This window comes from Anopheles maculipalpis, chromosome 3RL (assembly GCF_943734695.1).
Source record: "Anopheles maculipalpis chromosome 3RL, idAnoMacuDA_375_x, whole genome shotgun sequence".
In the NCBI taxonomy this organism is placed as follows: Eukaryota; Metazoa; Arthropoda; class Insecta; order Diptera; family Culicidae; genus Anopheles; species Anopheles maculipalpis.
The window spans coordinates 61,872,708-61,889,059 of record NC_064872.1 but is presented as its reverse complement, the minus strand read 5'-3'; the positions used below and the strand labels follow the sequence as shown (position 1 = coordinate 61,889,059).

The following is a 16,352-nucleotide window of genomic DNA, read 5'->3' as shown; positions in this document are numbered from 1 at the left end:
GGTAGAAATTGCACCACAATTGATTAAACTTCAATCAAAGATCACTCGTTAAAAATGGGGATATTTTTCTATTCAACTAATTTATTCACTTTTTCCTATTAACTACAGGATGCACGATCGTTACTGGTTTCCTCACGCGCACGGGTTTTTGCTAGCTCTTAAAGATCGTTGACTCATTACGAATCTGCGAAGATCATGCCGCAGCACCGTCCGGTCTCTCCGGTCAGCAAACCGGCGGCTTTGCGTGACCGTTTCAGTTGCCTTTCGCCTTTCGCTCGTCCACCACCACAAACACAGCCCGGGTGACCCGTGCGGGCTCCCTTTCGAGCGTTGAGTAACCCAAGTCGAAAGAAAGGAGAATTCAAGCTGTGTCTCGTGTGACTCAGCCAGTGCTACGGGATGAGGATGTTGAAGTTTCTCCGCTAACCGGTTCCCCGTTCAACAGAATATGGGCCAAAGATTGTGGAATTTCGGATGAAGAAGGTTCGTCGCTTACTGTGCTGTTGAAATCTTTCCGTTTTATATTCACTAATCAACCCGTTGCTATAACCACTGAATCACGAACTTCGACCACTTCTTTGGTAATAGTGCTAATAGAAGTGCAGGAATATGGCTTCCTCTTTCCTGCTTGACATTCGCGCAGGTGTCTGGTAAGGGATCACACGCACACACTGCTTCCGAGGTACGGTTTTTGGGCCGTTCTTTCGCTCACCCTTAACGCGCGCACGATCACCGACAAAAGACGTGCGTTCGGCTTGAACGTCGCTCACTGAATGAGTCTACCGTTGGGTGCTCTCCGGGCTGAGCATCTTGAGCTATCCGCGAAGCCAGGTATGCTTCGCGATGAGAGTGGGCCAGCCAGAGTGGTCGCGGGAAAATTATGCTCGAAGCTTGTTGATTGTTGCTGTGCTGCGGCTAGAAAAAAACATTTTTTCCTACCGCTGCTACTGGAGCGATTGTTTTGCCATTAGCCAGAAGGGTTTGTTTTCGTTTACAGTCCCGCAACTTTGGTTCGTGCTTTTGCAAGAGAAAACATCGTTACTGTTGGTGCGTGCTCGCGGGTTCGACACTGGAACTCAGCCCAAGCCCGCTCACGATGGGTCTTTGATACGTCAAATTCCAAAGAGAAGCCCACGAGCGTTGGTTAAGAGAAATGGGGAGGAAAGTAGACGGGTTAGGTTTTGTTTACTTTTACGTTCGTGTACTGTGTCGAAAATAATCGAGATGTGCACTGTTAGCTTCCGAGATAGTTTGGACATACAGACATGCGTTAGTTTGCCTTATCGGTGCTGGATGCATGCTGAAGACAAGTTTTTAAGTTTGTCAGGTGCGTTGGAAACCCGGGAATGGGAAGTATTTGATGCTTTTAGGGTACACGCTACGTGAATTAGGATGTGCTCAAATTTCCAAATTCGAAAAACTTTGTGTCCATGGAGCAAGCATCCGTTTGGGCCCTTCTGGAAGCTGCCTCTGAAAAGGAAATGTCTTTTGAACACGTACAACAAAGTTTCTGCTGACACCAAGTCAGTGAGCTATAGCTGCAAACCGTTTAGGTACAGTACAAAAGTTTAAAGTAAGCTTTTAAACAATTTATTTACAATTTCTTTTTAAGTAATGAAAGAATGTTTATGATGAAAAATTAACTGCATGTTCAAAAAATCATTCTGATTTAGCTAGTGAAATACAGAGGGCGCTACTAAATATTATGAATGATGCAAGCAACGTTGTTTTTGTACAATTTTACTGACGTCTTTACTTGCAAACCAGAGTTTAACAGAGAAATTTAAACTATTCTATTTTTGTGGAATCTTCATCACAGAATAGAAAGAATATAGGATAAAGAAAAACACAACAAAAACTCGAGTTGAAAACGGGTTTCTTTCGTAACATAGCGTTGAAGTCTCTTGTTTTGTTCGAAACGATCGTTTCCAAAGTGAGCTTGAGTGCAATTTATTGTTTGTAATTTTCGTTACTTTATTCCGCAATTACTTTGTATGCAAGATGCACCTAAGTTAACTATTCTGGGGTTGATCTGCAGAGTTTATTTTTATTTCGTTATAGTTAACACATATTTTATTTAGTTATAGTTATAGTTAACTACAGTTCAATACTGTTTTGTCATTACCGCTATTGATGACAAAACGACTGACTGACTGATGACTGAAACAATGATCATTATTAATACGGCATTTCTTCCTTATTCTTTCCCTTTTCCCGGGCATACTCGGTTTAGAAATCTGCAGAGTTTATTAACACTAGATCTCCGGACCAGTAATTTTGACTGGTTTCATAACTTTCAAGTGGATTTATTTTTCTTAGATAAACAATTCTGTTGGTCTTGATGCATGACTTTTACACATTTAATAGGATGTTCATTTCGTTGAATTTAAAAATTAAAAATTTAATCTAATAATGATATTAAGTTGCACCTTTTGCAATTCTACCTTAACCAGCCATCTTGACTAGTGGTTTTTTAGAACCATGAACAGCGTATTTCAGAGCGAGATTCTCTCAAAATGCTGATTATATTTATATATAAACCGACGGACGTATTTCTTGCAATATAACTGTAAGATAATATTTAATATGCAAGAAATAAAGTTCAGTTTAACAATAACATGAGTAAAAAGACTGCGGTAAAATTATGCATTGATCATTTTGCTGTAAACGATTTGAATTTTTGAGGATGCAACACAATAGGATAAATTATTGACTTGCTCTATTTAATAGTTTTTTCAATGTCGATACAAGAAACAACCAATCAAATGTGTATTAGGACAAGTAAACGAAATTAAAGAAATATGAAAATGCTACGAAGATTATAAAAAGATATTTTTTGGTAATCACAAATCATTTTGACCGGTCGCGGTAGAGTTGCTTGCGTTAAAATCGCGGTACTTTTGAGTAAGTAGTTTAAATTATTTTTTAAACTGTTTAAAATTTTAAAACACTGCCATTGGTGTTTTTTTTTTAAATTTTGAGCTAAATTTATTTTGGACGTACGACTGTAATTGTTACAGTAACAGCTTTTTTCTTTGGCTTATCCATCTAAAGGTCACGCATGATATAGTAATGGCTTAATAGACTGCCGATAACACGTAGTAAGGATAATCAATCCTCACTATGGAGTAGCGGTCTGGATGGAATTTTATTCCTGGTCCTGCCGTGTAAAGATCGGCGCCGTTGTTTCCTCATCACTGGGCCCAATTAAAAGCAAACACAATGACAAATAAAAACTTATGCTTTTTGTGTAATCGACAATTTTCAACAGCGCGAGTTAAGTTAGATAGAACTGATAATTCTAAAAATAGTATAGCAATGATGAGAAATACAGAATTAAATGTATTTTTACGTTTCGTTTCACATTTTCAACAAATGAAATATGAACACTCTTTAATTAATAATATGATCATATCTCATGAATTTGAATGAATTAACAAAAATAAAAAGAAATGACTTATTTTCCTACCACGGTAAGCCGCTTAGGTGTCTGATGAGTTGCACATTCTCCTAGTGGAATTAATATGCATAACTACACCATCACCACTTTAGCATAATGCTACCCAAATCGAGCAATTTCTGTCACATGAACTTAATTTATTTGAGTTTCTTCTGAGGACGTGTCACATTTTCTCTTTTCCTAACCTTGCCAGTTTGTCATCGTTTCGATGGTAGTGGTAGAGGTGTTTAAATGCACAACACTGTGCATCATGTTCTATTTTAGGAAAAGCTCTTGCTTGCCACAAATTTAAAAGATAAAAATATCCAACTACACATCTGCTAACGAGGAACAGTTTTGTTCGCATGGAAATGGGAAGATTAAAGATAGAGAAAATGGAAATGAGTGATATAGTGGCTACCCTTTTGGAGTTGAACTGCACCCGAATGGCAAACATTTCACAATTAAAGTGGAAAAAATAGTTTATTCATTCAATCTCGTTACATTGGTTAATCATCTATAGTACAACCTTAAACCACTTTTATCTAAAGTAATAATCAGTTTAAGGAAGGCCAGCTAGGCCACTAGAACACTCTTTGATTGTTTTGTTTTCTGTCGCCGTTTGCCTCGCCGTGGATCATCATTCATCACGAGCTTGTTCGCATGTTAATGGGGTTTTTCGTAGACAATGGAAGCCTCCAAACGGAAGCCTTGTGAAAGCTGGAAAAGAACCCTACCCAAAACAAAAGCATAAAAATCACATCAAAATATAGTTTGGCCACTTGCACGTGAACTTTATCGCGCTGGAAAGAGGAGGGAGAGATGTCAGATGCTTTGCTGACCGGCATTTAGCAATCAAACAATAATTATAACAAAACGGGCTACGAATCGGTCCACAAAACAATAACTCGACCGAAAGGGAATCTGGCTGCACCGAGCAAAACATGTTCCCATACCACACCGAATGCATGATTAACATTTGGCAACGTCAAAATGTACGAGCTGATGAGATGACGATCATGCCGTCCGTGATCAATGGCTTTTGTTAATGGGGTGTTCTTCGTCGCATTTTGTTTTGGACGCACGGAAAATCCCCCCGCGATTGTATTGTGAAATAGTCATCTGACCGACGCAAAGGGGAGAAAATTTTGGAGTGGAGCAAAGCGAAGAAAAATGAGCTTGTCTAGCTTTGTGATGATTCTATTTTAAAATGCATCCACAAGGTTTTGCCGACCCGTACACGGGGCGTAGCTTGATTAGCATTTTGGTGCAGATTTCATATGGCATTCTTCTGTGATGGAGGCATTTGTGGAGGTCAGCGTAACAAAAACTCGTAAAAAGAAAGAAGGAATCGAGTGGTTGGGCGAGGTGAGCAGCAGGCGGGGAGTTTGTTTGGCTCCAGATGAAACGGAAAATCTGAAACAGAGACACGATTTCGATGAGCTTGCGACGCGTAAATGATTGCAAGTTTAGGCGCAGGTTCGTCGCTTAGCAAAGTCATTTGTTTCTGGCTGCTTAGTGTTCGGATTGGCGACGACGACCGGGGACTGGAAGGTACGTAGAAACGTGGATGGGGAACGGAACAAGGCGCTCTCATAATCTCGACGATGAGAAAGTGACCACCATTCGGGCTCGGATCGTTTCGTTTAGTTTATTTTGCTTCGTTACGTCGCGATGCTCCGGATTAAAACAGTCCGTTCGTGTAGCGTCCCTGGTTGTAGACGGCGAGCGTGTTCTGGGGCGGTAGATAGGTCGGCGCGCAGAAGGTCTTCGTTACGGCGGGCAGTGTCACGGTGCTGTAGATCGTTTGGGGCTGCACCTGATCGCGCTGAAACTCGGTTTGTGTGACGTAGACCGTCTGGAAACCGCCCGGCTGCGTGTAGACCGAGCTGACGGTACGCGTAACGGCCGGTAGCGTTACGGTGCTGTAGATGGTCTGGGCTGGCACTGGGACACCGGGCAGCGTGACGGTACGCGTGTCGGTGACGGTTTGGTAGACGGGTGTGGCGGTCGTGTAGACGGATGTGGTGGTGCGCGTTACCGGTGGGAGCTGCACCGTCGAGTAGATGGTTTGGGCTGGCAGCGTTACGGGTGGAACCGTTACGGTGTCACGTACCGTCTGCACCACCTGGCTGGTACGTGTGATGACGGACGTTTCCGTGCGCGTTACCGGTGGAAGCTGCACGGTCGAGTAGATGGTTTGTGCCGGAAGCGTTACAGGTGGCAGCGTTACGGTACGCGTGTCGGTAACGGTTTGGATGACGGGCGTGGTGGTGGTGTAGACGGAAGTTTCCGTGCGCGTTACCGGTGGCAGCTGTACGGTGGAGTAGATGACCTGGGGCGGTAGAGTTACGGGGGGCTGTGTAACGGTACGCGTTTCCGTTTGTGTGCGATAAACAGGAGTTGCCGTCACAACGGTCGTGGTGGAGACGATCGGTGGTAGCGTTACGGTGTTGTACACTGTTTGGGCCGGCTGCAGCGGCGGTGTTACGGTGTACGTAGCGGTACTGGTGAGCGTCTGGTACACCGGGACGGTCGCTGTGTAGGTGCTGGTAATGTAGACAGAAGACACAATCGTCTGCTCATCGCCGTACACCGGTGTGGCGATGGTTTCCGTGTAACGCTGGTAATCCGTTTCCGTTCGCGTAATGTACACCGTTTCTGCTAGTGGACAGCTGGGTTTCGGGTAGAAGTATCCATTAAACTCTTCCGCACGTGCATAGCCGAGCACGGCTAGCAAAAGGAAGCCGAACAGTTTCTGCAAAATAAAAAAGGTACCAATAAATCAAACCATCAAAAGGGTGTCTCAGCTATTATCTCAAGCTTATCCAGCGAATTTTAGGTGAAAGAAAGAAACACCTGTTTAAAATAGGAACCGGATCAGCTCGAAATCTGTTTCGAAGGTATTTGAGGCCAAACAAAATCGTCCCATAGTATAGCTAATAACTCGAATGTCTCTTCATAGCCGAACTATCCCAACAGTCACGTTCCATTTCTTGGAGCTTAATGCGAATCCAAATGAGAAACCATTTGCATAACGGTGTCGCAAGCTCTGGACCGGGGTTAAAATTTAATCAATATACAAAAACACCATTGGAACGAGCACTCATTATGCTCATCACCCTTGACGATTGTGTGTGGCGGTAGGCAGTGGCGACGACAACAGCAGCCGATAAGCGAACAAAAGGATCAACATAAATCAAATAAACTGCCCCAAGTGTCGAAAGCGGGTGTCTATTTAAAGTTGTCTTCATAATGTACCGCTTGGAATAGCGCCAACATTGATTACCGTGACTCTTTTGTCGCTTGTTACCGTGCGGATGAAGGGTTGCTTCTCTGAGGATCGAAGGAAAGTGAAAATTTAAAAGGCCGCTGCCCTTGATCGTGGATTAGTTATCAGGCGAGGTAACGCAAAACGGATGATAATTAATCGACCATTCAAATGTGACCTCGGAAAGGGCCGGGTTTCGTGGGGTTTGGCTTTGAACTTGAAGAGGATGAGATCGAGTGTTAATAAGTCTACTCTGTTTCTGGTTCGTTAAGCGAAGGTATAGTTGATTTAAATTCCTAAGGTGGCGATTTGGAGGACTGCATGCATGTGTTTAAATAGTGAAGTTTTTTTTTTCAAAATGATCACAAGAAAAGGTCTGCAAAACGGCTTCTCTCTGCAGTTGTTGTGTAATATTGATGACATTTAAATGAATTATGCAATCCAAACTTCGATTATACACATCGAAAGGACACAAATACGTGAATAGCTTCATACGATCGTCGTAGATCACCACACCAATCTTCTGCTTCTTTCTATTCCAGCAGGCAACCTCCATTGTGGTTCCCTGCATGATTCAAGGACACTTAGCTGTTAATTAAACTTCACAGCACCCAAACGATCGCTTTTGCTGCCATTCCTTGCACAAGATGTCGTACAGCTGACGGTGGTTAGTAATATGCAAAACTTCACTACACGAACAGTTCCTTCACAGCACCGATCGTATTGCTAGTGCAAACACCTTCATTAGCACCTTCTACTGCCCGGGATGTGCATCTTTCTGCCATCCTGACTCACCATTTTTTTTTTGCGTGGCCAGATAGTCACAACTCCAGCACTTATACACTTGTAGCACGTGTTGCACTTGGTATCGATGAAAGAATTGCACCACCACTTTCGATTTCAAAAATTACTGTTCTGTTGTTCTCTGTGCAGGAACTTTCCTTGCCTGCGAACTTCGTATCTTTCGGCTACAAATTTTGGCTCTTGTTTCGATTGTTTCGGCACCGGTACCGCCACTAAGCTAACCTGGTCAGCGTTAGACTGATCGCTTTTGGTACGCCGGTTGATCTTTTTATATGACAGTGTGGACAGGCAAGCAGAAGATCGTCGATCGTCGATCGGCGCGAGAGTGCGAATCTCGGGCTTTAGATTTCGGTCTGTGTGTACCGCTTTTTTGTTGTTGTTGTGAACCTCCTCCTCTTCTTCCTCCTCCATGTCTGTCCCCCAGAGCGGGAGGACGATTCCAACGAGCGCATCGCATCGTCTGTGCGCTGGAGAGGGGTCAGCTGCAGGAAATTATGTTCACCACAGAGGAGAGGGACCAAGCTGCCCAAATAATCGGTGACCAAGAGTGTGTGGAAAAGAAAAATGATTTGTGAAAAGAAGTTCAACCGAGAGTCGCGGGATTTTCGGTGGCTATCGGCAACAGAACTTGGATGGGTCGGACTCTTCAGTCTCCATCGTTCTCCGTCTCTCTGTTTTTTTTGTTTCTTATTTTTCTTAGCCGTGTACCGTATTTTGAACCGGAGTTATCCCCTCTCTTCCAAAGCCGTTGGCCATTTTTAAAAAGATCAGTGTTGATGTTTTTGTGACGTACTGATTATTTAATTTTCTGATTCCACCTGACATCTCGAGCGTACCCCGTTGTCATTCGGGGGAGTTTTTTTATGGTGGGAATATTTTTGGGTCTTTTCCAAATACAACTCATACACAGTTCGCGGGCGGTGTATTCTTTCCCCGCCACCCGGGTCATAATCGAAAGACACACGTCACGGAATCGTGGTCTGGAGATAATCTGTTTAGCGTCTGTCGCTGGTAGGCAGACAGACCTTTAACGCCAATCGACCCTGATTTACTTCTGATGGCTTCTACGGCCATCTGCTGTCCCACGTTGGTACACTATGAAAATGTGACGTTAAGAAAAACGATGCACAGGTAACCAGCGAGAGCAGGTGTGGAGCAAAGCAATGGCCCGCCAACGTGTGAACCGTTTCGCGTAGCTACTGTGCAGAATTTACGGTTCGCGTTTTCGAGTTGTTGCGTGCTGTTGACAAATGTTATCCAATAAAGATGGCATCTGCGACCAAAACAAACAAGAAATAAAAACGAAGAGGTATGACAAATTGCAGTGAGATGCCTTGAAAGAGTGGCAAAAACGGTCAAATGAATTATAGAGCTAGCGCGCTCAACAGATTCGCAGTAAATCGATCATTGACGATCGTTGGAAATATATCGCGGTGCAAAATGAAAACAGATTTTTATCACAACTGCTTGCACGGTACACTTGGGATATTTGTGTGACTTCCGGTATTGATTCATGCAGAAGAATATTTGTCAAACAAGAGGTATGCTTCACGAACCGTTGGTGCGGTTTGCGTTTAAAGTTACCACATGCTGAATTGGTGCAAATATAGAAATGATTTGCTAAAATTGGTGGTTTTATGTGCCTGTGAGTGAGAACAACTTTTTGAAGCGATACAAAGACAAAACTGTATTATTGAGTAGTGCTTGATTTTTTTTTCTGATTTTTTGCAAACTGTTTCGAACGTCATAAACTTGACACCACCTTCTAACACCTTCTAATATCATAAATTATTTAAAAAACAAAATACTTTTGAAGTTTTTTTTGTTGATGTTCGATGGATTATGTATTAAAATTGAAGACTTATTGAAATTGAGGAAATTGAGGACGTTCCCATGATAGAAGACCTGAAGACTGCGGCGCCGGTCTGCAGGTCCGGATTGTAAGCCGTTGGAAGATGTCCAGCTTGACCTAGCACGACAATAAGCATAGAGGAAGAAGTAAAAGAGAGAGAATGCAAACATTTTTAGTATTTTAAGCGATACGGACAGCCCTTTCTGCACGAGTAAAAGAAAGATTTAATACATTACCCTTTAATCAGTTTAGTTTAGTGGTCTGTTTAAACCCTTTTGGTTAGACTCTCATGGAAAGTATGTAAACTCAATACTTAGTTATGAATTACAACTAATAAATAAAAATCTTTATTACCTTTTATTAATTTATTAGAGCTGTTGTTTTTTTGTACAGTTTTGTTTCTAATTCTCTTCACTCATTTAGCAAAGAGCATTTTCAGTTTATTTTTAATAAAAAAGTGAAGCATAGCATACTTCTCTATTAATTTCATGCTCGACACACCTTCAATACAATAATTTATTTTAACTTTTTTACTCTCTTTCCCTTTTTATTTATTTCCTCATTCCTCATTTTACATACTTGGTTTTTTAATAATATTCCCAATCATTTATTTCACTTTTTTTTTTTACAATTTCATGTGGATTAATATGCAGGATTTACTTAATTGCAGTCGTCGTATTTCGCAGTTTTGCACAGTTAGTCTCATTTTATACATACAATTGCTTAAGATTATTTAAATATTTATGTAATGTAAAGTTTTATTTAATTTATTTATTTATAATTAAAGTTTTATTAAATGTCTTGGTTCATTTTTAGATGTGCCTTAAAGCTTTTAGTGGTTGTTAAACATGCAAATAATTTAAAATAGTTCCTTTTATTCAAATAAATATTTTTCTTGATTGAATTAAACCAATTTAGCTTCTTAAATAATGCATGAGATACTATGCAAACAGTCATTTGCTTTCCATGTTGTTATTCTGTTGAATAATTGTGAACATATAAAAAAGTTTCATCCAGTAATACGGCCTGGCCGTCTTTTATGAATAAAAAAAAATTTCATCCCTTTGCTGAGCTGTTAAGTATTTATTAAGGTTATCATTTATTACACAAAAACCACTCCTCACCTCATAGCCTAAAAAGTTTAAGACTAACAATCTCATTTCTAGTTATATTCTAGCGTTATGTGTACGTGGTACAAATAAAATTAATAATCTGTGTTGTGGTAAGCATGACCTGAAGAAACTTTAATAAAAAAATATATATATTTTTCGTTGGAATGCCATGGCCATATTGCTTAAGTAAAAATAATTGTTTTAACTAACATGAACGATCCATTAACCTTAGTTTTCGCAGTTTTCGCTCAAACTAAGTTTGAAAAAAGTCCTCTTCGCCATAAACATTAATCATATGTTTTCAACAAATGTTGACAGACAAACCTAGTTTCTGATTTTTGCACACTTTAACTGATACTGATCTAAAGTTCCGTGCAAGGATTGGGAAATTTGCATAGAAGTGCCTCAATTAGAGCAAGCTCAAAAACAATGCACCGAGACCGGTTAATGTGATTCCGAACGAGGGCCCTCCCCGATTGCCTTTATCAGGGTGGGAACGATCAGCATTCAAGTAGCAAGCAATGGCATTTTCCCTACCAACGCGGCGCCCTTCGGTTGTAGCTGAAGCTGAAGGAAAAACCTTCAGCCCACCGGTTCAGACCGTGCACGCACCATATCAATTATATCTTCATCAAAGCTCACTCTCGGTAGGGGCGAAACAATTTTTCACGGTTTGAAACTCACCACCAGGCGGCCGCTTTGCCGCCGAAGAAACCTCTGGAGGCTGAAGATGCATCATCAACAGAGAGTGAGCGTGAGAGAGTGAGAGAGCGAGATCCAAGCAGAGGCCTAGTCCTGTCGCAGTCGAATATGTCACGCACCGCTCGCGTTCGCGTGGGGCTGAAGTGAGTGAGAGGACCATTAGCGAGTATAATTAGTTTGCCATACAGCACGGGACGATCGGGGAGGCTGGAGAGGGGGAACAGGGGAGGAACACACAGTGGCAAGGCTGCCGGTCTATCGTTCGCTTGGAGCCTATGATAATGTGAAACTAATTTCAATGCTAGTAAACCCGTCCCGATTTAACCCAGCCCCAAGACGAAGGTACACCACTTCGTTCGATTAATGCGTGTGTGTGTGTTTGTGTACCTTTGCTGCTGTTTGATGTTGCGCAAAGAAGATGTACATGTCCACGCGCCAGGAAGATGCTGGTCGTTAAACAAGGTGCTCGAATTTCACGCCACAACGCTGCGGTTCGGGCGCGTGGCAAGCGACTAGAGAGGGAGCAGGAGAGATCGCCGAGATAAGGGTGTATTGGGGTGTTTTGTACATAGTTTTGGAGCACTTTTGTGAACTTTGCCAAGGGATGCTCAGTAGGATTGACCTTTCGGCAACGAGGCAAAAAACGGGTGAGCATGTCAATGGGGATTTCCCTATCGCTAGGGGAGTTCGATCAATCGAAATTTTGTGTGCGTGTGTTTGAGCAGGTGAAGTGTTTAACCAAGACCACAGGCAACCCCTCAAGAGGAATGCTTCGGGAATGGCTTTTGTGCTTGTTTTGTGAAATATTCCGGCAAGCGTGCGCAAGCGTGGTGCGCGGTGAGGTTGATTGAAAAGAATTTTACCGAGGGCGGCACGCTGGGACGCACCCTTTCAGCTGTGGTGGATCCCTTACGCTACATCTAGCGCCGGAGCTTACAAGCTTCCGCGCTAATGAAAGTCAAGGTCGGGATCATTATTATGCGGTAATTTTTGGCATAAGTAAAGCCCCTCGATGTGCGCAAATATTTAACCAAATCCTTGCGGTCATGCGAGGGGGAAGGGAGACGGGGCGGTGGGGGGGGGGAATAATGCTCTTTTGTCATTCGGTAGCGAATGGGTGGTGCAAACAAAACGACAATATGCCTGTGCCGTGTGTTGATAGAGGTATGAGTTTCGTGCAATAATCGATTGAAAATGGTTGGGTTTCGTTTTCTGTGCGATCACGCAAATCTTTCCCATCGGCAGGAATCGAAACAAGCATGCAATCGGTTGTTATCACGAATCGAACCGAATTGGACCTTGGGCCAAAGTTAGCACAGTTGCGTGGAATTTGCAAATTGAGCATATCCTTGTGTTGTGGCGGATCTGTACGGAATGGCGTTGCGAAAATGGTTTACCATTTAGCACAATCTTTGTGACGATTGTGCTTAGAAGCCGCAACATTGTAGCGAAAGGCTGCTTTCCGCTTTTAGCTGAGTTTTAAATTCAACTCGTGGTTTACATTGCTTTTATGCCTTTTCGCACTTCTTTAAACTTATAGTATTTTTCAGTTGATAACACCAAACCATTATTTGAATTCGCATCAATTGTCTACCCAACTGAGGTGTAGAACTTGGCATCTTGAAAACTGAAAAAGTATTTTTTGAATACACAGAGGCGGAACTTATGAGGGGACTGAGCGGCAGTGTGGGCAGTCTGCTCGTAAGGGGCTTGAGCTTAATCTTCGATTTGATGTGGGGGCCCCAACTACTGCCTCGCGAGGCCTCTGCTTGAGCAGAGAAGCTTTTTTGAGCCTGAGCTTTTTTTGTAGGAAATGCCAAAATTAAAATGGTGTAATTCTGTTAAAATTAAAATGCCGGCAAAATAAAATACCGTTCAAATTCAAAATATTTATTCACACAAATATTAAAAAGGAAAGTGATGCTAAGTGATTTTGGAATTTTTATCTCAAAATTGTTGGTTACATTAGTAGCCCAGAAATTCTGGAATTAGGTTATTGGAAAAAATAATTCTGAAAAACAGATTTTTCAGAATTCTGAATTCTGAACAGAAACAGATATTAATTAAAAATATTTTTTTCAAAAGATTTCCTTTTCATACTCAAAAATTTCAATTCATTTTAATGCCTACAATAGGAAAAATGAGCAGTTAAAATTAGTTTGGCTACCCCGGTAGCCGGTTGCCTATAATAGGGTTGAAAAGTTATCTGATAAGCTCGACGTAACATCTACCATCCTTGCGTAAGAGCAGATAATTTAGTCTTATCAGGAGAAATATTTATTCTACGGAGCACTACACTGGTCTTTATGACAAAATGTGCTGAGAGTGAATCTGCCCTGCTTGCAGAATACATGCCTAAATTTGATAATGCTTCTGATTGTTTTTCCCCAACGCTGTTTAACACTTGTTTTGCCCCAATTTTGAAAAGAATATTTATTGTTATCAACCAAAAACCCTCTTTTTGGTTGAATACATAGCCAGTCAAGGCAGTGCCTTGCGTTATAAATACAATTTTCTAGTTTACCTTCCAACGCTTACGAGGTACGCTTGAAGTTTAAAGCAATTAAGAAGAGAGCGAGAGAGACATCAAACCTCACGCTGGATCCCTTTATCGTTGCCCTGTAAAAAGGGCCAACGATTACAATATCCTTCAATTTGTTCGATTGCCTCTTCACTTACACGAGTGCAGTCGCCCGAAAAAGCGCATCTTACACACCACTAACCACCCCGAGCTGACAATGTCCGCTGACCCGATGGCATTTAGCGTGGAAGTTTTTTTTGTTGTTGTTGTAGCTGCTACTCGGTTGTTTGTTGTCGCTCGGTCACAGAAAAAAAAACTGAAGTAATTTCATTAGACTCACAACTTTTGGGGCCTGAAGTACAATCAATCATAATCTAGCCGTACCGATCGCGGAAGGTCGTGGCAACCGGGGCGCACAAAAGCCACTATACAGATGCAAGCGATAGGGAACAATGCGAGATCAAACAGCAAACAGCGCCTGGAGCTCATCTTCGGTCGCCGGTGATATTCGGTGGTTGTTTGACTAGGTGTTGAGTGCTGGAAGCCGCAGTAAATGAAGTTTCTGGTTTGAGAAAATGAAATCAAAAAAGCTCCTCGCACACCATGTGGGGAAATTGTTTTGACATTTCAAATCCGGGTGAGCCTCTGCTCTGTTGTCGTTGGCCGCTGGTGCTTGTCCGTGATCTGAGGCGTTAAGCGTTTAAGAATGATTTATTTAATGTTTAATTTATAAAATGAATGCAGACAAAAATTGACTACTATCATCTGTAATCCTATTCGCAATGATGAGGTGTTCGTGGAGTTCTTTTTGATGGGGAGCTGTTGTGACTTTGGATGTCACGTAAAATCCGATGAGAACATTTTTCCTGCTACGGTTTAAAAGCACAGGGATTTGAGGAGAGAAAAATGTTATTCATTATACAACAACCTACATACGGAACGGTTGCGGAATCCGTTTGGCTGAGCTTATTAGTGTTATTTTTGTATGCTTTATTTTCACTCCACCAAGTTCCAAGCTAAATGAGTGCTTCTCAATTCATTCGCCATGGTGCTGACGATCAGCCAACCGGAAGGTGCTAAGTTCAAATTTTACTCATGACGGCAAAACTCCATAAAATGAGCAAAAACACAAACAAATAAAGCAAAAATCTGCAACAAACTAGCAGAAACGGAATTATGTAGTCATCCCTTAGCAGAACGTTTCGGAGAGGATTTTTCACGAGAAAACCAGCCACACCAAAAAATCCCCGGAACTCATCTAGTGGCAAATAAAAAAAGCGAGAACCGTGTAGATCATGCAAACAGCCGAGCATTGAACCGATCAGCGTGGGGCGAATTGTTTGCCAAGCTACTCAGTGCGCCCCTCTTGACATTTGCGGCTTTCGTATACGGGCGTGTGTTTGTGTGTATTAGCACGTGCATAATGCTGAATGAAGCAATCAAGAACGTCAAGAGATCCCGGGTAAGGGAGCGACAGAGGATCGACGACGTATGACATTTTGCGAATGAATTCATCACCGGGCAAGGAGTAATCCGCAGTGTGCGGTTAAAATTGAACCATGGCGCACTCGTTGATGGAATGGCGGAAATGCCATCTCGAGAGGAGGTTATGGCCGAGGGATCACCGTCGCCGCAGATGTGCTGAGTTCGGTTTCGCACATTAAAAAAGGAATTGAAAGGAAAAATCGGAGCTAATCTCCAGTTGTGCGAGCGATCTTGAATTCGTCATGCCCGAGTCCGGTTGGGAGCGAGATCCGGTTGATGGGTTTCCCAAGGATGTTTTTTCATTTAATTGCATTTGAATAGTTGTTTGTGCAAATTTGGAGTTTCGAGCAATGCGTTTGGATTTGCTTTTGGATTTAACTTTTGAAGATGCTGGTAGTATACCGCCTTGGAGAGGAGAAAAATTGCCGTTTGTGTGCACAGCAAATTCGGGTGGTTCATTGCATTTCTTATCATTTGGTTTATTTATTTTTGGTCCCTATTTTCTTAATGACCTCCAAGGGCTACGCTGGTCAACAAATGGTTTATTAAACATGTTGATACCGCGTAGACGGATAGTCATCCTTACTGCGGGAACGATCCGGATGGAACTTACTGCCTTGTGAAGATCACCAGATCGGAACATTTACTTCTTCTTGGCTTAACGTTTTTCTAGATCACGCCGGCCATCCAAAGGCTTGCTAGACTTACTGATACCACGCAATTGGTTAGTCACTAGGAGGAACGGTCTGGATGGGCAGGTCGAGTTGTCACCTCACCAACGGACCACAAAGAAAAATTGTATTTTTGGTATATTTCTAATATTGTCTCCGAAATGCTCCTACAGTTCACGATCGCTGACTAACAGCACCAAACGTGATTTTGATGGTTTATATTCGATTGAGACGTTGAAAACGTGGCAAATGAATCACATTAAGCAAATCATGCAGTAACTTGCTTAAACCGGGTTTGAAAAGGCCGAATACGCTATTATTATCTTCAATTATTATCTTATTCTTCAGTTCTGTGCCATGGGGCAAGAGAGCCCAGACAAGAGTTTAAAACAGTTTCATATCGACTAGAATTGGATTAGGATTTTCTTCCGTGGGCTTTTAGTATTTGGCCTCTGAGATCCGAGACCCTTCTTGTTTGAAGGCGTTGCATTGTAG

The 16,352-nt window shown here is 42.1% G+C and overlaps 2 protein-coding genes across 2 annotated transcripts in view; one reads left to right on the top strand and one right to left on the bottom strand.

Moving 5' to 3' along the window:
* The window catches only part of LOC126562617 (peroxisomal targeting signal 2 receptor), a 491,929-nt gene that overhangs the window by 366,800 nt on the left and 108,777 nt on the right, over nt 1-16,352 (top strand). The gene's annotated exons all lie outside the window — the stretch shown is intronic.
* Nucleotides 5,124-7,925, bottom strand: LOC126560860 (mucin-2-like). Its single transcript, XM_050216809.1, has 2 exons — nt 7,737-7,925; nt 5,124-6,197 (listed from the first exon to the last, which is right to left on the bottom strand). Exons 1-2 carry the CDS (start codon nt 7,923-7,925, stop codon nt 5,124-5,126), a joined length of 1,263 nt encoding a protein of 420 aa, XP_050072766.1.

What these genes read in the sequence shown, in the direction of transcription:
- LOC126560860 (XM_050216809.1), bottom strand. Translation starts at nt 7,925, where the DNA reads ATGGAGGAGGAAGAAGAGGAGGAGGTTCACAACAACAACAAAAAAGCG. An exon ending in ATCAGTCTAACGCTGACCAG is followed by an intron (nt 6,198 to 7,736) that starts GTTAGCTTAGTG and finishes TTTATTTTGCAG; the next exon opens with AAACTGTTCGGCTTCCTTTT.